A 26682-nucleotide genomic window follows, 5' to 3' on the forward strand; every position below is an offset into this window, starting at 1 on the left:
ATTTTCTTAGTGACAGATATTTCCCACAGTTGTAAAGTTTAAGGCAACTTGACAAAACCTATGCAAAAAAAAAATATATCTTTATATACAAGTTTCATCTCTTCCCATCTTTTCTCTGGATTACCCTATCACTTATCCTTTTCTCTCATATGTTCATCTTCTTCTTCTCAACAGGACACCTCACATCTACACTTTAAGTCTCAATCATCTTTAAAATGCACACAAGCAAAGAAAAACAAAACCATTTCTTCAATCACCCTCAAGCTACTACTATAAGCCCCCTTCTTTCTATCTTATCTCCCACCCACACACCCTCCCATCAGGGGCTGTAAACTGCAATAGCCTTCCCACTATCTCTCCGCCTTGTCATACCTTCTCCAATCTCTTCACAGTGAACCAAGAGGAGCTTCTCAAAATACAAACTTGCTCATGTCACACCTACAGATTTTATGAATGTGAAGAGAACAAATGTATACTAAATTCGGTTTACTCTCTCAATCATCTAAGAGCATATTTTAGGCCTATGAAAACTTACAAGTCTTTGGGAATGAAAAATGAATAACTGGTGAAATCATTTATGGGACAGAGATTGCAAATATGGGTAAATTTTCACCATCCACATAAGTGACTGCTACAACATAAAGACAAGCTTTAAACCAGCGATAACTATTGACGTTCTATCACACACAGCTAAAGCCCACTATTGTTGTAATATTACATTTTATTTACCTAGACCTATGTCATATAATGTAGTGGCCACTAGCCACATGTATCTCTTGAAATGTATCTAGTCCAAACTGAAATGTGCTCAAAGTATAAAACACGTGATATTTCTGATTTTGAAGCACAAAACAATGTAAAATATCATTAACAATTGTTAGGTCAATTATATGTTGAAAGAGACTTTGTACATATGAAGTTAAATAAAATATATTATTAAAACTAATTCCACCTGATTTCTTCTCATATACCTTCTACAAAATTTTAAATTACACATGTGGCACAAATAATATTCCAACTGAACAGTGCTGATCTAGTCATTATAATTTATTCAAGAATGGCTAAATTTTCACTTTCATTCATTTGGGAAAATTCAATTATGTCACAAAAAGGAAAGCAATAAACTCAGATTTAAAATTAAATTTCCTTGAAGTTTTTCGAAATTATAAAAAATGGTAAGAGACCATATCAGAAGTTTCTCAAGCCAATGTTTTTATACAACACAGCAGCAGACTTCCAACATGCTTTTTCACTGTCCTCACACTTCATGAACTACCAGAAGACAATAATTTGAATATATTTAATAATTTTGAAAAAATTAATATTTACAATTCTATCAAGGAAACCTATGGGAAACTGAAGAAGGCTAAAGCAAAGACGGACTGAAGGAGCAAGAAAGAATTCATCCGGTTTAGCACAGGACTAAGAGTCGGACTCTATCTATCAGATCTAGGCCCTTAAACCTATTTCTCACTTCCGCTGTATAATCATAAGGGATTTGATTTAGGTCATACCTGAATGGTCTAGTGGTTTTCCCTACTTTCTTCAATTTAAGTCTGAATTTGGTAATAAGGAGTTCATGATCTGAGCCACAGTCAGCTCCTGGTCTTGTTTTTGTTGACTGTATAGAGCTTCTCCATCTTTGGTTGCAAAGAACATAATCAATCTGATTTCGGTGTTCACCATCTAGTGATGTCCATGTATAGAGTCTTCTCTTGTGTTGTTGGAAGAGGGTGTTTGCTATGACCAGTGCATTTTCTTGGCAAAACTCTATTAGTCTTTGCCCTGCTTCATTCCGTATTCCAAGGCCAAATTTGCCTGTTACTCCAGGTGATTCTTGACTTCCTACTTTTGCATTCCAGTCCCCTATAATGAAAAGGACATCTTTTTTGGGTGTTAGTTCTAAAAGGTCTTGTAGGTCTTCATAGAACCGTTCAACTTCAGATCTTCAGCATTACTGGTTGGGGCATAAACTTGGATTACTGTGATATTGAATGGTTTGCCTTGGAAACGAACAGAGATCATTCTGTCGTTTTTGAGATTGCATGCAAGTACTGCATTTCAGACTCTCTTGTTGACCATGATGGCCACTCCATTTCTTCTGAGGGATTCCTGCCTGAAGTAGTAGATATAATGGTCATCTGAGTTAAATTCACCCATTCCAGTCCATTTCAGTTCGCTGATTCCTAGAATGTCGACATTCACTCTTGCCATCTCTTGTTTGACCACTTCCAATTTGCCTTGATTCATGGACCTGACATTCCAGGTTCCTATGCAATATTGCTCTTTACAGCATTGGACCTTGCTTCTGTCACCAGTCACATCCACAGCTGGGTATTATTTTTGCTTTGGCTCCATCCCTTCATTCTTTCTGGAATTATTTCTCCAATGATCTCCAGTAGCATATTGGGCACCTACTGACCTGGGGAGTTCCTCTTTCAGTATCCTATCATTTTGCCTTTTCATACTGTTCATGGGGTTCTCAAGGCAACAATACTGAAGTGGTTTGCCATTCCCTTCTCCAATGGACCACATTCTGTCAGAGATGGGAATACCAGACCACCTGACCTGCCTCTTGAGAAATCAGTATGCAGGTCAGGAAGCAACAGTTAGAACTGGACATGGAACAACAGACTGGTTCCAAATAGGAAAAGGAGTACGTCAAGGCTGTATACTGTCACCCTGCTTCTTTAACTTATATGCAGAGTACATCATGAGATACGCTGGACTGGAAGAAACACAAGCTGGAATCAAGATTGCCGGGAAAAATATCAATAACCTCAGATATGCAGATGACACCACCCTTATGGCAGAAAGTGAAGAGGAACTAAAAAGCCTCTTGATGAAAGTGAAAGTGGAGAGCGAAAAAGTTGGCTTAAAGCTCAACATTCAGAAAATGAAGATCATGGCATCCGATCCCATCACTTAATGGGAAATAGATGGGGAAACAGAGGAAACAGTGTCAGACTTTATTTTTGGGGGCTCCAAAATCACTGCAGATGGTGACTGCAGCCATGAAACTAAAAGACGCTTACTCCTTGGAAGGAAAGTTATGACCAACCTAGATAGCATATTCAAAAGCAGAGACATTACTTTGCCAACAAAGGTCTGTCTAGTCAAGACTATGGTTTTTCCAGTGGTCATGTATGGATGTGAGAGTTGGACTGTGAAGAAGGCTGAGTGCCAAAGAATTGATGCTTTTGAACTGTGGTGTTGGAGAAGACTCTTAAGAGTCCCTTGGACTGCAAGGAGATCCAACCAGTCCATTCTGAAGGAGATCGGCCCTGGGATTTCTTTGGAAGGAATGATGCTAAAGCTGAAACTCCAGTACTCTGGCCACCTCATGCGAAGAGTTGACTCATTGGAAAAGACTCTGATGCTGGGAGGGATTGGGGTCAGGAGGAGAAGGGGATGACAGAGGATGAGATGGCTGTATGCCATCACTGAGTCAATGGACATGAGTCTGAGTGAACTCCAGGAGTTGGTGATGGACAGGGAGGCCTGGCGTGCTGCAATTCATGGGGTCACAAAGAGTTGGACACAACTGAGCGACTGAACTGAAGAATCTGACACGACTGAGTGACTTCACGTTCACTTTCATGCATTGGAGAAGGAAATGGCAACCCACTCCAGTGTTCTTGCCTGGAGAATCCCAGGGATGGGGGAGCCTGGTGGGCTGCCGTCTCCGGGGTCACACAGAGTCGGACACAACTGAAGCGACTTAGCAGCAGCAGCAGCAGCAACAGACTCTTTAATAGGACTTTCCTGGTGGCTCAGACTGTAAAGCATCTGCCTACGACGCGGGAGACCCAGGTTCGATCCCTGGGTCAGGAAGATACCCTGGAGAAGGAAATGGCACCCCACTCCAGTACTCTTGCTTGGAAAATCCCATGGACAGAGGATCCTGGTAGGCTATGGTCCATGGGTCGCAAAGAGTTGGACGTGACTGAGCCACTTCACTTTCACTTTTAGACTCTTTAATTATCTCATGTAATCCCCAGAACACAACCCTATGACTTTCATTCTATATCCTTTCTTTCACTGCTGAGAATACTAGCTCAGAGATATTTAAGTAATTTGCCCAAAATCATATGGCTAACAAGTGACGGGGTCAAGGATTCAATTTCAAATCTCACTCCAAAGACCAAGTTTTTAGAAGAAAATCTAATAAAGTATACAAATTGGTGTTTCAAATATGTCCTCAAAAGAAAAGGGCTGAATTAAATACTGCATTGCTCCATAAACTCTACCTAATCCAATCAATATTACACACTGGACTAGGTAACTTGATTAAATAAGAAATACCCAAGCTAGGGGCTGTAAGAGGTGCTACCTTCAGAGAGTAAAATTATTTTTTCCTACTCTATACTTCTCAGAGCTATTGGAATCGTACGAATTTAAAAGACACTGAGCGTGAGGAGGAAGAATTATCAGTACTATGAGAGAAGTCATTAAAAATCTCAGCAAAACTTTAAAACAACATTTAGCAAAACTTTTATAACTCATTATAAGGAGTGCTTAATAATCACTGGGAATTATTCAATAAATCATGATAGTGAAAAGTTAATATTCATTTTCACTGTCACTCATGAAAATCTTAAACTTGAGATTCAAAACTCATTTTTATAGACCAAGCCGCTCCTCAATAAATTAGAAACAATTGAAGCAAACACATCCAAGCAAATATACCTCATAAATGCAAATTAAAAGTTAAAAACCAAAACTTTAAACTGCACTTTTTGTCCATGTTAACACTAGCATTAAGTGCCAAAAATATCATTTCATTTTCTAGCCCCTCTATATTCTAAAGGAAGAATGGTTTGGAAACATTATTTCTGAATATAATATTCATTGTGTAGTCACTCAGTCATGTTCCTCTTTGCAACTCCATGGACGTCAGCATGACAGGCTTCCCTGTCCTTCACTATCTCCCAGACTAATATAATTTAGTGAAAATTTCATCTGGATAATTAATGGTGTATGGAAACGATGAGATGGTTGAATGGCATCATCGACTCAATGGACATAAGTCTGAGCAAACTCTGGGAGATAGTGAAGGACAAGGAAGCCTGGCCTACTGCAGTCTATGGGGTCACAAAGAGTCAGACATGACTAAACAACTGAACAAAAAGGGACTTAAATAATACAGAATGCAAGAAACTAGTTCTTAATCCAGAACTATTTCTTAATCCACATGTGCATGCTAAGTCACTTTGTGACCCCATGGACTGTAGCCCATCAGGTTCCTCTGTCCATGGGATTCTCCAGGCAAGAATAGTGGAGTCGGTCGCCATGCCGTTCTTCAAGGGATCTTCCCAACCCAGGGATTGAACCCATGTCTCTTCCAACTCCTGCACTGGCAGGCAGGTTCTCTACTGCTAGTACCACCTGGGAAGTCCACAGTCAAAATGAAATTAAGAGATGTGTTGTTTTCTTTGTTCTATTTTATACTGTCAACAACATTCTGAGCAGGAACTAACAGAAACGTTCTCACATTATCCTTACTAAAATCATTAAGGGAACAGTGTTCATCAAGTTCTTTAATTCCTAACTAAACTTGAAACAATAGAATGGGAAAGACTAGAGATCTCTTCAAGAAAATTAGAGATACAAAGATGGGCACAATAAAAGACAAATGGTATGGACCTAACAGAAGCAGAAGATATTAAGAAGAGGTGGCAAGAATACACAGAAAAACTATACAAAAAAGATCTTCATAAACCAGATAACCACAATGGTATGATCACTCACCTAGAGCTAGACATCCTGGACTGTGAAGTCAAGTGGGCCTTAGGAAGCATCACTACGAACAAAGCTAGTGAAGATGATGGAATTCCAGTTGAGCTATTTCAAATCCTGGAAGATGATGCTGTGAAAGTGCTGCACTCAATATGCCAGCAAATTTGGAAAACTCCACAGTGGCCACAGGACTGGAAAAGGTCAGTTTTCATTTCAATCCCAAAGAAAGCCAATGCCAAAGAATGCTCAAACTACTGCACAATTGCACTCATCTCACACGCTAGTAAAGTAATGCTCAAAATTCTCCAAGCCAGGCTTCAACAGTACACGAACCATGAACTTCCAGATGTTCAAGGTGGATTTAGAGAAGGCAGAGGAACTAGAGATCAAATTGCCATCATCTTCTGGATCATAGAAAAAGGAAGAGAGTTCCAGAGAAACATCTATTTCTGCTTTATTGACTATGCCAAAGCACATTATGTCTCCCAACTCAAGCGTGGATCCTTGACATTAGTGACTTCTCCAACTTTGTATTCCTGGTAATAGTACAGTGTCTATCGCAGTGTCTAATTCACTTTCAGCACTCCATATATTTTTGGCTAAATTATCCACTCTTATTCCATCTTCAATGATAAAAATCTCTTGAAAACAACTGAATTTGAAACACTTTATTCTCTAATATAGTCACAGCAATTACATAAAAACTTTAGGTAACTATAAAGACCTGATCAAACTGGCAAATGCTACAATTTAAATATAATGATTGATAAATATTGAAAATAATGTGTATGTGTGTCTGAGTCCCTTCTCTGTTCACCTGAAAGTAGCACAACATTGCTGATTGGCTCTTCCCTGAAACAAAAATTTTCGGTTAAAAAAAAAATTAAAAGAAAAAAAAAAGACTGAGAATATGTTTGCTTTTAAAATTATGCCATTGGATCCACTCAGTCACATGAACCATCTAACCAAAATCATAGAAAATAATCCACTGGCAGAAGAATTAGAAGCTTTATTGACAAATGCTATGAGATGTCACTCAAGTAAAGGGTGCCCGAACTCCAAATTCTGTATTTATTATGTGGCATCATGTCTGCACTACATGAGCTATATGAAAGCTAGTCAAAAGAAGAGAGTATGTCTAAAGATAGATCAGTGGCAAGAAACCTAAACAAATGACTTTTTAGACCACAGTAAAGCACTAAAAACTTGGATAATATCAAAATATTCTACATCTATAATAAATCCCTAAGAATTAAAACAGTTAAGTAACTTTAAATATACAACTGATACCTTTAACTATATACAAAAATTAACTTAAAATGAACCAAAGCCTAAATACATGCACTAAAATTATAAAACTCTTAGAAGAAAACACAGAAGAGAATTTTCATGACCTTGGATTAGACAATGATTTCTGAGATATAACACCCAAACCACAAGCAACAACAAAAAAATACACAATTAGGCTTCATTAAGATTTAAAACTTTCCTGCTGAAAAGTAAATCAAAAAAGTTTAAAAAAAAAAAAAAAACCCTACAAAATGGAAGAAAAATTTCACCTATATTTGATAAGTGATTTGTATCTAGAATATATTTTAAAACTTTATCTCAAAAAGACAATTTTTAAATGGGCAAAGGATCCAAATAGACATTTTTCTAAAGAAACTATACAAATGGCCACTAAGTACATGAAAAGTCACTCAACATTACTATTAGGGAAATGCAAATCATAATGAGATACCACTTCACACTACTAGAATGACTACAATAAAAAAGAAAGCACTGGCAAGGATGTTTAAAAAAAGGAGGTTAAAGAGAAAAAAGAAAGAAACTAGAATCCTCATACTCCACAGTAAGAATGTAAAATGGTACAGCCATTTAGTAAAATAGCTTGGCAATTAGCAAATAACCAGGCAACTTGACTCCTAGGTACATATCCATCAGTTCCGTTCAGTCGCTCAGTCGTGTCTCTTTGCGACCCCATGGACTGCAGCACGCCAGGCCTCCCTGTCCATCACCTACTCCCGGAGTTAACTCAAACTCATGTCCATCGAGTCAGTGATGCCATCCAGCCATCTCGTCCTCTGTCAGCCCCCTATTCTCCTGCCTTGAATCTTTCTCAGCATCAGGGTCTTTTCAAATGAGACAGTTCTTCACATCAGGTGGCCAAAGTATTGGAGCTTCAGCCTCAGCATCAGCCCTTCCAATGAATATTTAGGACTGATTTCCTTTAGGATGGACTGGTTGGATCTCCTTGAAGTCCAACAGACTCTCAAGAGTCTTCTCTAATACCACAGTTTAAATGTATCAGTTCTTTGGCGCCAAGGTCCCTGGTGTCTCAGATGGTAAAGAATCAGTCTGCAGTACAGAAGACCTGGGTTCAATCCTTGAGTTGGGAGGATCCCCTGGGGGAAGGCATGGCAACCCACTCCAATAGTCTTGCCCAGAGAATCCCGATGGACAGAGGAGTCTGGTGGCCTGCAGTCCATGTGTGTCGGACTCGCAAAGAGTCCAACACAACTGAGCAACTAAACAAGCACAGCTTTCTTTATAGTCCAACTCTCACACCATACATAACTACTAGAAAAACCATAGCTTTGACTAGATGGACCTTTGTTGGCAAAGTAATGTCACTGCTTTTTAATATGCTCTCTAGGTTGGTCTAGGTTCCTTTTCTTCCAAGGAACAGTTGTCTTTTAATTTCATGGCTACAGTCAACCATGTGAAGTGATTTTGGACCCAGAGATAATAAAGTCTTATCACTGTTTTCATTGTTTCCCCATCTATTTGCCATGAAGTGATGGGACTGGATGCCATGATCTTAGTTTTTTGAATGCTGAGTTTTAAGCCAACTTTTTCACTCTCCTCTTTCACTCAGCCTCCATCAAGAGGCTCTTTAGTTCCTCTTTGCTTTCTGCCATACGAGTGGTGTCATCTGCAATATCTGAGGTTACTGATATTTCTCCCAGCAATCTTGATTCCAGCTTGTGCTTCATCCAGCCCAGCATTTCGCATGATGTACTCTGCATGTAAGTTAAATAAGCAGGGTGACAATATATAGCCTTGCCGTACTCCTTACCCAATTTGGAACCAGTCTGTTGTTCCATGTCCAGTTCTAACTGTTGTTTCTTGTCTTGCATACAGATTTCTCAGGAGGCAGGTAAAGTGGTCTGGTATTCCCATCTCTTGAAGAATTTTCCACAGTTTGTTGTAATCCACACAGTCAAAGGAAGCAGATGTAGATGAAGCAATGTAAAAGCCAATGAAGCAGAAGTAGATGTTTTTCTGGAATTCTCTTACTTCTTCTATGATCCAATGGATGTTGGCAATTTGATCTCTAGTTCTTCTGTCTTTTCTAAATCCAGCTTGAATGTCTGGAAGTTTCTCAGTTCACGTACTACTGAAGCCTAGCTTGGAGAATTTTGAGCATTACTTTCCTAGTGTGTGAAATGAGTGCAATTGTGCAGTAGTTTGAACATTCTTTGACACTTTCTTTGGGATTAGAATGAAAACTGACCTTTTTCAGTCCTGTGGCTACTGCTGAGTTTTCCAAATTTGCTGGCATATTGAGTGCAGCACTTTCACAGCATCATCTTTCAGGATTTGAAAGAGCTCAACTGAAATTCCATCACTTCTACTAGCTTTGTTCACAGTGATGCTTCCTAAGGCCCACTTGACTTCACATTCCAGGATGTCTGGCTCTAGGTGAGTGATCACACCATTGTGGTTATCTGAGTCAGGAAAATCTCTTTCGTATAGTTCTTCTGTGTATTCTTGTCACCTCTTCTTAACATCTCTGCTTCTGTTAGGTCTATACCATTTCTGTCCTTTATTGAGCCCATCTCTGCATGAAATGTTTCCTTTGTATCTCTAATTTTCTTGAAGAGATCTCTAGTCTTTCCCATTCTATTGTTTTCCTCTATTTCTTTGCACTGTTGACTTAGGAAGGCTTTCTTATGTCCTTGCTATTCTTTGGAACACATATCCATATATCCACAGAAAAACTTGTACAAATATTCACAGCAGCATGATTCCTACCAGCCAAAAGTGGAAACAAGCCAAACTTATATCAACCGATGAATGTACAAATAAAATGTAGTATATCCATGCAATGGAATTATAATTTGACAATAAAAACAAATGAATTTCTGATACATGCTACAATATGAATAAAACTTAAACACATGATACTGTCAGTCATAAAAGACTGCCAGTCATAAAAGACTACATTTTTTACAATTCCATTTATATGAAATGTCCAGAGAGAATATTAGTGGCTGCCTAGTGCTGGAGAAGTTGGGAGGGAAATGGGTAATGACTGTGAAAGGTCATGAGATTTCTTTTCAGAGTGATGAAAATGTTCTAAAATTGATAGTGATGCCACACAACTGTGAATACACTAAAAATCATTAAATTGTACCCATTAAATTGGTTAACAGTACGGTACAGCTTCCCTGGTGGCTCAGAGGTTAAAGCATCTGCCTGCAATGTGGGAGACCTGGATTTGATCCCTGGGTCGGGAAGATCCCCTGGAGAAAGAAATGGCAACCCACTCCAGTGTTTTTGCCTGGAGAATCCCATGGATGGGGGAGCCTGGTGGGCTACAGTCCATGGGGTCGCAAAGAGTCGGACTGGACTGAGGAACTTCACTTCACTTCTTCATGGTACATTAATTATATCTCAAAGTTGTTTTTAAGAAGATAATCAGTTGTAACATTTCTTGGAAGAAATGGTGCCAACCAGCTATAGATCCATATGCAGGGCTTTCCTGGTGGTCTAGTGGTTAAAAATCCACCGAGCAATGCAGGGGACATGGGTTCAATCCCTGGTCCGGGAAGGTCCCACAAGCTGGGGGGCAATCAAGCCCTTGCACCGTAACTACTGAGTCCACACACCGCAACTACTGAAGGCCACGTGTCCCAGGGCCTGTTCTCAGCATCACAAGAGAAGCCACTGAAATGCGAGGCCCCGTGCCGCAACGAAGAGAAGCTCCAGATCACTGCAACTAGAGCACGCACACATGGAAAAGAAGAGCCAGCACAGCCATAAATAAGCAGCAAGCCTTTTAAAAAAATCCACGTCTTCAAAATCTAAATACCAAATCACTCAGTGCCCTTATTAACTACAGAAACACTCATTAGGAAAGAAGTGAAAAAGATTGGGTAGGAGATCTGGCTCTCAGAGACTACAATGATACCAGAGTTTGCGTACTTACAAACTGGATACTTTATTTTAGCATCCTGCTCTTTGGAATCATGAAAATTTCTTATAAATTTGAGAAACTGGGTAGCTAAAAGAGCTAGATGCCCATCAAAAATGCACTAAAGTATACAGACATAAAAAGAAAAAGGACGATGGCAAAAACCAGGAAAATATTTGATCATATTTGTTCAACTGACTTGCGGACTCAAATGAGCACTAAAGAATGAGCCACTGCACTGACATCCTAAGGACGGGATGACACCCCTTATTTTCAATAGACTCTCAAGAGGTTTTCGCACCAAAAAAGTTTGTTTTGTCATATATACTGGTTCTGCACCAAGATTAATGAGTTTTCTGTCATTCATATTAAATACTGAAATAGCAAAACAATTACCACTAAATGTGGCCAGCAAATACCCATGAACAAATGTTTAAATGTCTCAGTAGTTTGGTCATATTACAGGCAGTCATTGAGAAGGAAACGGCAACCCACTCCAGTATTCTTGCCTGGAGACTGCCATGGACAGAGGAACCTGGTGGGCTACAGTCCATGGGGTCCATGGGGTCACACAGTCAGACACGACTTAGCAACTGAGCACACACACATAGGCAGTCAACTTTCAAGTGTAGCTTTACCACAGAAAATATACATGTTGTAAGGAACATTTTCTTAAACGAATTCTGGCTAAATAAATAACCTACTCTTACTAACTTAGTGGTTAAGCTCTTCAGACCAGCAAATCAAATCTACAACAACATATCCATGGGGAGAAAAGGTTCAGCATTCCAACTGTGACACCAGGGATTCATCCTGCCAGCTTCCCATGACTTCAAAAGGTAATCATAATCACAACTTTAAAAACTACTTAGCCTCAAATATAATAATAAAAAAAATAGATATCCTTTTTAAAAATCAACATTAAACAACCAAGTTTACAACTTTTCACCATTTAAACAAAGTTTGCACCACAAGGTAATTTGTCATAAAAATAAAATGAACTCTCATTATTATTCTCAGGTCAAGTTGTGATATATAATAGCTTCTAAAATTCCCATGCTTTGTAAGACAACCAGTAATTTCTATGTTTTGTTTTTGTTGCTATTTCTGTTAATACCAAAAGTTTAAAAGTTAATAAAAATTAGAGTCTGCCTTAGAAAATATAGGCAATTTAGGGATAAAATAAAGGAGAAGAATAAATAATCACATGTTGCAACCAAAGAGAAACTTGCACCATTATTTATTTCATTTATCTGTTATTTTAAGAGCTTATCTTTGTCTTAATTCAAAAGCAAACTCCTGTAACTATAAGAAGTGTAAAAAAAAAAACATCAAGTAAATATGGAAAGCAGAAAAATTAAGCAATTTGCCTGAGGTCACCTAGCTAGGAGGTGGACAAGCAAATTTAGGCTGCCTGGCTCCAATGCCACCCTTTTACCTACTCCCTGGACCACCTCTGTAGATTTCACTAACTCCTTCCTCTAAGCCCCCGGCGCTGGGGTAAGAACACATAAATATTTGCCTGCAATACATACAGCTCACGGAACATTTTCTTACGAACTCAACTCTAAATGGTGGTTAAGCTCCCCTGAGATTCAAATATAAACATTTCCATACATTTTTTTTAATCAAGTAGAAAAAGCATGTAACACTTCTTTGAAGTTTAGGGAATACATTAATTACACTTTTATAATATGCCCCTTACTTGTAAGCAATTCACTAAAATTTATGACTACTTGAGATGCCAAAAATTAGGCATGGTAGGCCATAAATAAAACCACAAGACTGGCTAAATCAAGCTAAAACAAGCATAAACTACTTTGGGAAAACAGTAAATTTCTGCTAGTATGCCAGCCCCAGCCATGACTGGCCCATATTCTTGATCCTCTTTTCCTATCACCTACCACTCCCCACATATATCCCACATCACTGTATGAGAATTCTAACCAGCACTGGAGGATTCTTGCAGACAAAAGGACTGCCAACAGCATATATATAACTCTACCTTTGCTTATTTCTCTTGAACAAAGAAACATCCAATACTCGTTGAGTATATACTGTTTGTATGATATGCCCTGTTCTGTTTGATAAGCAAAAATCTTTAACAGCTACATATACTAAATCATTGCTTTCAAATGTCTAATTTATTTTTCTTCTATTAACAATCAAGTTAAAATTATCAATATATACCTATCACAAATCCTTTCTTCCTAGTTTGATCTCACCAAAAGTCAGTGTTTGATCTCAGCGATACTCAAAATGCACAACACATTTATAATTTACACTTATTCCTTGCTTTATTCTTTTAAGAGGTTGTAACAGTTTTGCTGATAAAAAAAAAATTCAGTAATTCATCTGTACCCTGTAAAATAAACAGAAGTCTCTTATAAAGAAAAAAAAGTATCAAGTTGGTAATATTGATGTATTCATAATTACATTCCAAAAACAAGCATTAAACTCATTATTATACTTTTTTTAAGTTTTGAAACAAGCAGAGATTAGAAACAGTTGCAACACTAGCTCTATTGATTTGGGAAGATTAGCAAGCTAATAGATATACACATATACACACACACACACACTCTCTCTCTCTCTCTCTCTCTCTCTCGGGACTTCAGCAGGTTCTTGGGAGCCATTTTGCATGAAATATGAAGGGCTTTTTAACAAAAATACTTCATTTCTTTTGCGAAAACATAGATTATGAATAAAGTTTACAACAAGGGTGCCAAGCTCATTCAAAGGGGAAGGAACAGTCTGTCCAACAAATGGTGTTGGAATAACCGGATATCCACATTCAAAACAGTGAAGTTGAACCTTACTTTACACCCTACACAAAAATTAACACAAAATCCATCAGAAAGCTAAACATAAGAGCTAAAACTATAAAACTTCTTAAAGAAAACTGGGATAAATGTTCACGACCTGAGGTCTGACAAAGGACTCTTAGATACAATATCAAAACAAAGAATCTATAGATAACTTGGACTTAATCAGAATTTAGAACTTTTGTGCTTCAAAGAACATTAACAAAAAAGTAACCAACAAAATGGGAGAAAACACTTGTAAATCATTTATCTGCATAAAGAACTTAAATCCAGAATATATTTTTTAAAAGTCTCTTACAATTCAATGAAAGACAACCAAATTTTGAAATAGGCAAAGGATATGAATAGACATTTCTCCAAAGATGTTATACAAATGGCCAATAAGCACATAAAAATAAATTCAACATTATATGACAAGATGCAAGTCAAAACCAAAATGAGATTCTTCACATTCACTAGGATGGCTAGAATTATTAACAGGTAACAAGTGATGGTTAGGACATAGGGAAAGTGGAATCCTCATACACTGCAGGCAGCAATATATACGAAATGGTGCAGCCACTTTGAAAAACTGTCTGGCTATTCCTCAAAGGATTCAATATATTTACCAAAGCCCCAGAGATTCTACTCCCAGGTATACACCCAAGAAAATTAATACAAATGTTCAAACAAAAACTTGTACACAGATGTTTATAGCAGCATTATTCATAATACTCAAAAGGTAGAAACAACTCAAATATCCATCAACTGATGAACTGGCATTACTAATTCTTACAAGCACCCAAAGCCAAATGCCAGAGAGATTACTGGATTGCTCTCTGCACACGTTTACGAGGACTTCTTGTGGCATTCCTTGCACAGGGAAGGGGATTTGGTACAAAGTCAAATCCAGCCAACCTCCACATTGTCTTTTACATTCCACACCTATGAAACATTGGGAAATTTCCTTCTTGTGATTTAAAAACACCTCATAGTGTCTGAATTTTCATTATCACCAAAAACTAAGTACAACTTTAACTGTATCATGACAACCTGTATTCTATCATTTATATCTGTACTCAGTCTAGATATAGGCTTGATTCAATCATGATTTTGGTTAGAAGATGTTACTTTGCATTTACCTGTAAGCAATTCTGCTTGAAAAAAAACGGATTCTGCATACAAAGAAAGATTCCATGTTTCACAAAGGCTGGAATTCTTCAAAACATGGCAATATCTCTTGTGGTTCAAGAGCAGCTCTAATAAGGACTGCAGTTCTAGAAAATGACCTCAGAAGCCCTGGTCATATGATTCCTACTCCGGTGCTTCATGATTAAGATAATCTGGCTCTCTTCTCATGTCTTTCCATAGTTATCCCCACTACTTTATTCTGTAACTTTTTCTCTGTGCTCTCAGTTCATGTTCGTAAGAGAAAAAGTTCAGTTAACTATCACTGTTCTTGTTGGGGCAAAATCTTTGGACCAAGAGCTCTTATCTGTTCCTGATCAGCCTAAAGACCTGCTTCTGCTGAGCCTTTGATAAGATCAGTCAGCTACCGCCAGCATGGCAAGCATCACGCAATAAAGGAGATGACAGCCTGGGCGGAAGCAGTCACTTCAGGCTGCTCCCTCGGTACATGCTGGGACACAGAGCATAATAGCATCCTAGAACTTAAACCCTCTTCTCTGAGCTGACCAGACTCAATTCTGATATCCGATATATTAAAACATGAAAGAATTTATGCATTCACAAATGGTCCATAAGTGTATAAAAATGTAACAGAGACTTTTAAAATGAGGGGGGGAAAAAAAACTCAAAACACGAAAATCTCTGCCTTAGCACCTGTGATAAGTCATTCAAATTCTGCAAGAATTCCTTCAAGTGCTGAGGAACTCCATATCTAAAAACCATTGTCAGACTATTCTAATAGATTTTTTTTTTTTTTTTACATCTTTAGGTTAGGACTAAATCTATTTTCACATAAACTCTGCCATTTGGCCTTTTTTCTGAAGCAAGAACAAATTTATTCACTCAACCAACTAAGAATCCTTCAAGTATCTATATATCTCAAATTTCCCTTTAGTCTTCTATAGACTAAACCCATTGAATAAACTTACATAATTCTTCCGAGGACTTGATTCCATACGCATGGTCATTCTGACTTCGTCCTAGGCACAACCTATCTTGCTCAAACCACTCTTTAAACATGTACTTGAAACTAAAAGCAATACCCATTGGATGGACAAAAACAGAACATTGTAGACTCACTTTTAAGAACTGGTAACTAACTTCATTAATCCAATATATATTTTTCAAGAACCACCTAACACTGTGATTCATATTAAGAAAATACCCAGTAAATTTCCTGGATCTTCATTCAACACTACTAAAATATTAAATACACTCCAAAAGACCTTTTGGTGGGAGGCAACATCAGCAAAAGAACAGTTTATATTTAAAAATTCTCACAATCACATTTTCTGTTACAACTATTGTTAAAAGCAAGGACCAAAATATTACAAAACATATTCAAACACTAGTTTCGTCATTTAGTTATTGTGACAGATACCCCACCCACCCTAGCAGCTTGAAAGCTTTCACTGGAGGTAGGAGACACTCAATCTAGACAAAAGGCTTCCACATATCTTTAGAGTATTGATCCATAGCACCCTGACACTCTACCCTAAATAAATAAGACTGTCTCAAAAAGAATTATGGATGTGTTTTAAAGGATAGTTTGAATTTGTATAAAATGAACAAGATATTAGATCTGATAGACAGAGTGCCTGAAGAACTATGGCCAGAGGTTGGTAAAACTGTACAGCAGACAGTGATCAAAACCATTCCCAAGAAAAACAAATGAAAAAGGCAAACTGGTTGTCTGAGGAGGACTTACAAATGGTTGAGAAAAGAAGAGAAGTTAGAGGCAAAGGAGAAAAGGAAAGATATACCTATCTGAATGCAGAGTTCCAAAGAATAGCAAGGAGAGATAAGAAAGCCTTCCTAACACAACAATGAAAAGAAATATAGGAAAACAAAAGGATGGGAAAGACAAGCGATCTCTTTAAGAAAATTAGAGATACCAAAGGAACATTTCATGTAAATATGTGCACAGTAAAGGCCAGAAACACTAGGGACCTAACAGAAGCAGAAGATATTAAGAAGAGGTGGCAAGAATACACAGAAGAACTATATAAAAAAGGTCTTCATGACCCAGATAACCATGATGGTGTGATCACTCACCTAGAGCCAGACATCCTGGAGTGGGAAGTTACAGGGGTCTTAGGAAGCTTTACTACCAACAAAGCTAGTGGAGGTGACAGAATTCCAACTGAGCTATTTCAAATCCTCAAAGATGATGCTGTGAAAGTGCTGCACTCAATATGCCAGCAAATTTGGAAAACTCAGCAGTAGCCACAGGACTGGGAAAGGTCAGTTTTCATTCCAATCCCAAAGAAAGGTACTGTCAAAGAATGTTCAAACTACCGCACAATTGTGCTCATTTCACACATTAGCAAAGTAATGCTCAAAATTCTCCAAGCCAGACATCAACAGTACATGAACCAAGAACTTCCAGATGTTCAAGCTGGATCTAGAAAAGGCAGAGGAACCAGAGATCAAATTGCCAGCATCCACTGGACCATCGAAAAAGCAAGAGAATTCCAGAAAAACATGTAATTCTGCTTCACTGACTTAGACTTTATGTGGATCACAACAAACTGTGAAAAATTCTTCAAGAGATAGGAATACCAGATCACCTTACCTGCCTCCTGAGAAATCTGTACGCAGGTCAAGAACCAACAGTTAAAATCGGATATGGAACAACGAACTGGTCCCAAATTGGGAAAGGAGTACGTCAGGCTGTATATTGTCACCCTGCTTATTTAACTTCTATGCATAGTACATCATGAGAAATGCTGGGCTAGAGGAAGTACAAGCTGAAATCAAGACTGCTGGGAGAAATATCAATAACCTCAGATATGCAGATGACACCACCCTTATGGCAGAAAGCAAAGAGGAACTAAAGAGCCTCTTGATGAAAATGAAAGAGGAGAGTGAAAAAGCTGACTTAAAAATCAACATTCAAAAAAATAAGATCATGGCATCCAGTCCCATCACTTCATGGCAAATAGATGGGAAACAGTGGAAACAGTGACAGACTTTTTTCTCTTGGGCCCCAAAATCACTTCAGATAGTGACTGCAGCCATGAAATTAAAAAACGCTTGCTCCTTGAAGAAAAGCTATGACCAACTGAGACAGCATATTAAAAAGCAGAGACATTACTTTGCTGACAAAGGTCCATATAGTCAAAGTTATGATTTTTTCAGTAGTCATGTATGGATGTGACAGTTGGACCATAAAGAAGGCTGAGCACTGAAGAATGGATGCTTTTTAACTGTGGTGCTAGAGAACACTCTTGAGAGTCCCTTGGACTACAAGGAGATCAAACCAGTCCATTCTAAAGGAAACCAATCTTGAATATTCATCGGAAGGACTGATGAAGAAGCTGAAGTTCCAGTACTTGTGGCCACCTGATGCAAACGGCCAAGTCATTACAAAAGACCCTGATGCTGGGAAAGACTGAAGGCGGGAGGAGAAGGGGACGACAGAAGATGAGATGGTTGGACGGCGTCACCGACTCAATGGACATGGGTTTGATCAGGCTCCAGGAGACGGTGAGGACACTGAGGCCTGGCATGTTGCAGTCCAGGGGGTTGCAGTCGCAGAGTTGGACACAACTGAGCAAATGAACAACAAGAGGAACAAAATTGTCAAGAGAGTTGTACCAGCCTGGACTAAAAGAAACAATTTCAAATTGAAGAGAGTTTTTTTGGACTCCTAATTGTCAATGAGAAGGAAGCAGATTGAAAAATACTACTCAGTCACAAATGGATAATTTACAGAAAAGAAGGGCTTCTTAAAGGGTAGAGCCACAAGCAGAAGAAGATAAAAGATTAGGAAATATTTCCAAGGTAACAGAAATGGGCCCTAATCAAAGAACATGCATTGCCCCCAAAGCAGGGGACCCCAACTAATGAGCCAGGCTCGATTTCATACTTGCTATTCACACCAGTGGGCTTCAAAGGTGGCTCAGTGGTAAAGAATCTGCCTGCTAATGCAGGAGACGCAGGTTCGATCCCTGCTAGGGAAGATCCCCTGGAGAAGGCAATGGCAGCCCACCCCAGGATTCTTGCCTGGGAAATCCCACGGACAGAGGAGCCTGGCAGGCTGCAGTCCACGGGTCACAAAGAGTCAGACACGACAAGGATGCACACACATCTTACCAGCGCCAGGGATGTGCCTCCCACTCCTCCTCCATATGGTGGGAATTCTACTCACGTTATCCTGTACGTGTCTCACCACTGTATGCTGGGTTTATCGTTTCAGTTCCCAGGTCTATATCAAGAGGGACACAGTTCCTTTCATCAAGAAGTGAAGTCTCATCCTCCCAACTCCTTTTTTTAATCTGGACTGTTTGGGGGCTTGTTTTTACTAACAGAATTCTAGCAGAAGTGAAATGACTCAAGAAGCCTTGTGGCTTTTACTCTTTTCCTCTTGAAACACTGCTGCTACCATGAAAAGAGCCCAGACTCCTCCTAGGAGAGGCCACATGAAAGAGAACCTATTTTGCGCCCACTAATAGCCCCAGGTAACCACCAGGACATCTTATGCTACCCAACCCTAGCCAAGCTGCCAGATGACTGAAGGCACATGAGTGACTCTAGACAATAACATTTAAAAACAAACTGCGCAGCTAAATCTAACTCAAATAACAAAATACTGAACAAATAAATGCTGTTTTAAGCCACTACATTTTGGGATTACAGGCAATCATCCTTTAGTATATAAGCAGGGATTGGTTTCAGGAGCCCCTTTGGATACTAAAATCCACAGATGTCAAGTCCCTTATATAAGCCAGTGTTACGCAGTTGGCCTCCAAATTCAAGGATTGTGCATGTAGTGAATATTTGTTACACAGCAATAGATACCTGCTGCTGCTGCTGAGTCGCTTCAGTCATGTCCGACCCTGTGTGACCCCATAGACGGCAGCCCACCAGGCTCCCCCGTCCCTGGGATTCTGCAGGCAAGAACACTGGAGTGGGTTGCCATTTCCTTCTCCAATGTGTGAAAGTGAAGAGTCAAAGTGAAGTCGCTCAGTCGTATCCGACTCTTCGCGACCCCACGGACTGCAGCCTACCAGGCTCCTCCGTCCATGGGATTTTCCAGGCAAGAGTACTGGAGTGGGGTGCCATCGCCTTCTCCATAGGTAACTGAGAGAGGTAAATAAAATAATGACGCATCTTTATTTGATGAAATACAATCAGCAGCTCAATGGAAGCTTTTTAAAAATACCGACCTGAGGAAAACAGTGGGAACTCATGCAGTTGACATGAACATAAAATACCATAAATTACTACCAATATGTCCCAGATTAATGCTGAAAGATAAAGTTTCCAAAGTTAGACTACCACAGAAAAATTCCTTAAAGTCCTTTCCTAGTGCTATCCAATCTCCAGTCTTAACATTTTAAATGGGTAAGAGTGCTATCCACTTACTTTAAATGAACACAAAATGGGTAACGTTCAGGAATTATGGACCTCTTTTTAAGACAAGGTTTTCGATTTTCAACTTCAAATAAACTCTGAGGATACCACTGGTATTACTGAAACTAAAAAGACAACTTAAATAAGAACACTGAATTGTAGGCCATTTTAAATAGATTATTTCAATAGAGTAGAATTAATTTTTGAGGTTAAAGTGGACAGTTGCTCAATTTTAATACAGAGATTTTTTTATTGAGGAGGAAGCATGTGTAGTGACAAAGCACTAGAATTCAGACAACCTGCGTCTGATCTAGTAGAACAAAGTAAAGCAAACCACTTATTTTTGACCTTGATTCCTCAGTTATGACCCACCAAACAGCTTCTAACAGCATTCTAGAAGACTCAAAGGGAATATGAATTTCACGAAATTAATAAGCAAAAATAAAATGGTTAACTATACAGTCCCTTGAATTACTCTTAATACTAATTATCTAATTAAAGCCACCTTGCTTTGAGTAGTTATAACACACTAAATGTGTTACAACACACTAAATGTATGTTCACCTAATCCTACTAACAATCCTATGAAGAAGGTACTGAAAGGTTGTTGTTGAATCACACAAAGACACCGGGATTCTTGGCCCCCGGAGGAGAAGAATTCAATCCGGGGCCAGAGACGAGGCTTGATCGCTCAGAGCTTTTGTGTAATAAAGTTTTATTAAAGTATAAAGGAGATAGAGAAAGCTTCTGACATAGGCATCAGAAGGGGGCAGAAAGAGTGCCCCCCTGCTAGTCTTCAGTTGGATGTTATATAGTCACTAGCAGTCTGTTAATGAAAGAAAGGAATGTCTTAAAAATCAGAATGGCACCAGGCCCCTCAACCATAAGATGCATTTTGGGATAATCTTGGCACAAAATGGTTTATCCTGGGCCATAAAAAGATTAACTTGAATCTTGAAGAAGGGCAGACCACCATACAAATAGTTTAATTTACATAGATTAGGGGAACAGTATCTGAGTATAACATACTGGTTTGTCAAGTAGGTTCTGAGCCAAGAGGCGGAACTGACTTGAAGACAGAGTCTGGGGTAAACGCATAGCATATTAGCATAGCTTAAGACAAACATTTCCACAAGAAAAAGGCATTGGTTATCTCTAGGTTTGAGAATAGTTAACTTCAGGCGAAACCAGGTGTCATTCTGGCAACACTGTATTTTAAGAGAAACCTCCTTTTAAATTTGTATAGAGAAGGAAAAAATATCGCTAGTGTGTTTCCTCCCGCCGCTTAAGAGAGATAAAAATGTCTGACACTTGCTGGCTACTTCCTCCCTTTGGAGACCCCTGGCCTTCCTGCCTGTTACCCTCTCAGTACTATTACTATATTCTACCTAACAGTAAACTAAGGTATAGAGGCTAAGCAACTTTCCAAGGTTTTGCAGCTGGCCTGTTGGAAACAAAGCCAGAATCAAATGCAGTGTTTTTGTTTTTAACTCTTGAGCCAAAACTTTTAAATACAATATGAGACCCTCAAGTTCTAGCACCAAACACAACACAAGAATTCTGATGTCAGAACTGCAAACAGGCAAGATTATACAGTGCCATCAGCAACACAGCAAGAATCAGGTGATCTAAATTCTAATGCCAATTCCACACGACCCACATCTGGATGTAAGACATTGGGCAAGTTAGCAATTTAGCAGTGGAAATCAAGTGTTTTAAATCAAGAAGAAATTAGGATGGCTGACAAATGTGAAATACATATATTTTTCAAATATGAACTTTATTTTTGAATACTAAAATATTTCAAATATTGAAAATACGAACAGGTTTGTAGGGAAAGTTGATGCTAAGGTAACACAAAGACGAATCTGGGAATGTTTTATATTTAAGTAGAGATGACCACAAATGCTATTTCAAAAATCAACATTTACATGAAAGGAAACCAACAGTAGCAAGAAGAAAGAATATGCTATAAAGGTAAACTTTTACTTTGAGAAGAAAAAGGCAGCTGAACTTAAATGGAAAGATAAAAGGTCAGGTACACAATGACAAAACAGTCAACGAAAATAGATAAAGGTGTACTACCAAGACCCCTTTAGGCCTGAACTGATCTATCCTTCGAAGAATTTTATGAACCTAAATACTCATTGTCCTCTAAATGCATCCAGTTATAAAGAACAAGAACAGTTTATAATTTTATGCCACAACGAATGAGTATTTAAAGCTACTTTGGGGTTTAGAATTGCTACAGCAACCTTAAGTACTGCAGAAGAGGAAAGAGTCGTGGACACATTATATGCGACGAAAAAGTAGTCTGTACTCAGAGCCCTTTGGTGACCTAAATGGGAAGGAAATACAAGAAAGAACATATGCATGCATGTAGCTGATTCACTTTGCTGTACAGCAGAAACTAACACAACACTGTAAAGCAACTATAGTCCAATAATAATTACTAATTTAAAAAAAGCAGTCTGGGCTAAAAAGGCAACATTGTCTTGCCCTAACAAGAGAATTAGCTACCTAACAAAAGCCAGGAAATGGAACCGTATAATAGAAAATAGCAAAACGGTCAGATGCTAAATAGCATCAATGAACTGTCTGAATTAGGAAGAGCTGACAGATTCTGTGTTATACCTCAAAATATTCTAAAATACCCATTTGGCAAGTTATGAGATGTCGCTTCAGAATGCCTATGATTAAACAATAATCTAATTTTCCACAACATGGAATGATGGAATACTAAATACTAATTTCTAGGGGGAAAAAAAAATTCTCCTCAAAGTACAACCATATTATCTCTAAAACCTGAAAGTTTCAGGCTAGGTGTATAGAAATTTCTTAAGTGATATTAGAGGCAACGAATAGCTGAGTCCATTCTACATTTCTACAGAGTGAGTCAAACTGTCGATGACAACCAGAATCATTTACTTAAGATAATCCTCCATGAAATTAGCAGGCGATCATCAGGGAAGGGGTGTTTCTCCTTTTCTAGAATTCTTAATAAAACCAGGAGTAAAAAGAAAAGATGTAAACTCAACAAGCCAGAAAAGTGATCCTTGTATGACCACTAATTGTTACTACTGTATTGATACATATGCAGGGGAAATTAAAGAACCAACTTCAAGAAATAGTCAGAAACAAATTACACGTGCTAAACAAATGCGATCACTAAGAAACCTGGAGTGGTACTTTTTAGAAAGATAGTTCCTTTGACGTTGCATTAATTTAGGCGCAGATAATGAACGTCTTAGCCACCTTCCTTTACCCTTTTCTAAGCCAAGCCCTTCGGAAGCTGGAATCTACAAGGCAGACTACCAAGAAGGAAAGAAGCTCACGGTGGAAATGCTATCCTCACAGAGCCCAGAGAACAGCTGACGCCCCAGAAGCTTGGAAAATATCCCGTTTACCTTACTAAGAGCGCTTAGAAAGGAAGACGATCGTCCACGTGCACTATTGTTTTCCAGGTGCGTTTATTTATATGTAACTTAGGCTTTGATATCAGTACCTCCAACCTCAGGCAAACGGTGGGGAGGAGGAATGGCAGCGCCGCGTGTGGTATCCGGGCGCAACACAAGTTAAGAAAATAAAAACAAAACCCTTTTCAAAAATTACATTGTACTCGGTGCCCTCACCTCTCCTCCACATCGCTGCCATCACCCCCACGCAGCTCCCCGCAGCCGCCGCCTCGGGTCCCCATGACAACCCCTCCCGAGGGCGAGCCCCCTTCTGCTGCGGCGTGCTGGCCCTCGGCCCGGCCCGGCCGCGCCGGCCTGGCAGGTGACAAGCCCATCGGCCAGGCAGGTGACAAGTCCACCTGCTCCGGGCGCTCGCTCGCCCCGCTCCCGGGAGGCGGGCCGGGAACCCCGCAGCCTCGGGAGCCCCCACTCCCGGGCCAGGGCACGACCCTCTCCGGTCGGGGACGAGGGGGGAGCCCGGCTGCATGGAGAGCTCAGGAGGTCCCACTCTGACCCCCACACGAGTGACACAGGGGCCGCAGCGGCCCCGCGCCTCGGTCTCAGGGGCTGAGTAGCGGGCGCCGTGGGCGCGAAGGAAACTTGTCGGTTTACACAAACGACGCGTCACCGCGGCGGGAGATGCTGGGGACGACGCTCACCTTGAAAGGGTTGTTGAGGTCCGGGTCGGCAAACGGGTTACTGTCGAAGTCCGACATCTCGCGCTCGGCGTCACCCACCCGACCCAGGCGCCGAGAGAGAGACGGGCGAGGCCGCCGCCCCCTGCGCGCTCACGTCGCCGCCGCCGCCGCCGCCGCCGCGCAGATCCGGGGGCGGCTCGAGAGGCCGCCCGGCAGGCCGCGCCACTGAGCATGCCCGGTGCGGCGGGCCGCCGGCGCCGCGCCGCCTTCGCGGCCCCGGTCCTCCCGGCCGCGTCCCGCGATCCGGGCTTTCGCGGCGACCTAGTAGGAACGAGGGGCTGGGGAGGCCGCGAGCCGAGGTGCTCGGGGCTAAGCGCCCTGCCGAGGCTCGGCGTTTGAATGAGCGGGGCGTCTCTCTGGATATGGTTGTATTACTGGTTTAAAATCGGCCCCCTGAGGCCGAGCGTAACTTAGGGGAGAGGTCGCACGTTGCGAGTAAGAAAAAGATACACTGAGCCCACGTTTCAAGGCTAGAAAGGCAGCTCGGGACGCAGGCTACACAACTCGGGAAGGAGTGGCTACTGGGCGCAGAGGAGCGGGGAACCTGTCTCCAAAAACAACTCCCCGTGATGCCCAGTCCTCGCTGATGAATTTCGCACACCCTTGACCCCACCTGGGAATCCAGGCCTTCAGGTTTCTCCGCCCCTGGGTTGCTGCCAAGTCACGGAGACCAGCCTCGATGCCACCGATCTGGACTGGCTCCGCGGAGGTTTGAGAACGAGTCAATACCAGGGTCTGGCCCTTTCTACCATCCTCCAGAATCTGCAAAATGGCTACGTCTCCGGAAATGATCGCGGGGTGGCACAGGTCCAGAGATCAAGGCCTTCAAGTAATCATCTACTTACTAGATGACAAACAGATGCCGTCTTTGTTTTCATTCAGGCCTTTGGGGGCAAAATATACACCTCTGTTTTCCTAGTCACTATCCAACACCAGTGGAGAAGGGCATGGCAACCCGCTCCAGTATTCTTACCTGAAGAATCCCATGGACAGAGGAGCCTTGTGGCTAGAGTCCACGGGGTCCGAAGCGACTTAGCACGCACGCACACACCCAACACCAGCGATTACAAAAAATGAGTACGATATGAAATTTATTTGTATCATGTGTTGTCTCACCCCTGAACTTAATGAAAGGGCATCTCTGTATTATTCCCTTCTCACGTTCCTTTTGCTCTAACAGCAAAACATTTAGCAGACCAAGCTAGAAAAAGCCAGAATTATTTCACTTGGAAGGAACTAGAGTTGGTTTTCTTGGTCTTCCTGCACTATTCAAAGTCACCTAGGAAATGGTTTCTCCCCACTGTGAAAATACTAGCTAGTGACAAAAACAAAAAACACATTTGCTGTAATCTCTTTGTTGGGATCCAGGCTGGGATACATGACAAGCTTCTAGGCCACAGACTAGGACTGTCAACTGATAAGTGACAACAGAACAGAATGATCATGGCAGAACTGCAAGATTGTGGGCATGGAAAACAGCATGCAATCTACTGTACTTGGACTCCTATCCTCAGCAGCTCCCAGGAGTCTGTAGCTGAGTGCTCAAAACACGTGTGGAGTTCAAATCCCAATTTTAATACTACTTGTGCCACATACTTCACCTCTCTGAGTTTGTAAAGGGTTATTTAAGACTTATTTAAAATAAGATAGAGAAAAGTTACCTGCAGGTATTTAGTGCCTAACAAATACTGTTGAATGTGTGAAAATGCTAAGGGGGCCCAGTCCATCTTTCTTAAATATGTTTCCTCATCACGCCTGAGCACGGATTGACTTCTCTCACCACGTTGGCCCTCACTCCCTTCACCTGTCCTTCAAATGACTCAAATAATCAGCAGCTGTTTATTATGCATCTACTATGTTCCAAGACAAAGGAGATTAGCTAAGTCTGCATTTCTGGATGGAAATTTCCAACTATGCTGTGTTTACACCTAATGATATTAGCACTTAATGCAAAATTTTACAGATTTCATCGTTACAGAATCACTTGGACTATTTGTTAATGGTGCAGACTCCCACCTCTCTGTATCACCTACGCCTGAGATTGGCTTTACAATAGGGGCCGTGGATCTGCATTTTTAAAAATTTAACTGTAGGGAAAATTGCTCTACAATGTTGTGTTGCTTTCTGCCTTACAATGCAAATCAGCCGTAGTTATACATATATCACCTCCCTCTTGGGCTTCCCTGGTGGCTCAGACTGTGAAGAATCTGCCTACAATGTGGGAGATCTGAGTTCCATTC

General features: G+C 40.3%; 1 protein-coding gene across 7 annotated transcripts in view; it reads right to left on the bottom strand.

Moving 5' to 3' along the window:
- Positions 1-25379, bottom strand: part of SCAMP1 (secretory carrier membrane protein 1) — a 151834-nt gene extending 126455 nt beyond the window's left edge. For 4 of the 7 annotated variants that reach the window (XM_086323133.1, XM_086323131.1, XM_086323132.1 and 1 more), the window contains exon 1: positions 24404-24533. In XM_086323133.1, coding sequence (XP_086179259.1) covers positions 24404-24460 — 57 coding nt within the window. In that variant the 5' untranslated portion in view covers positions 24461-24533. Of the gene's footprint in view, positions 1-19029; positions 19142-23696; positions 24291-24403; positions 24534-25055 lie in introns of those variants that run through there. The other 3 variants (XM_086323136.1, XM_086323135.1, XM_086323137.1) reach the window with 3 other exon arrangements.
- Positions 25380-26682: the final 1303 nt, after the last annotated feature.

This window comes from Bos grunniens, chromosome 10, assembly GCF_055505025.1.
Source record: "Bos grunniens cultivar Pamir isolate PY7600 chromosome 10, Bosgru_T2T1.0, whole genome shotgun sequence".
In the NCBI taxonomy this organism is placed as follows: domain Eukaryota; kingdom Metazoa; phylum Chordata; class Mammalia; order Artiodactyla; family Bovidae; genus Bos; species Bos grunniens.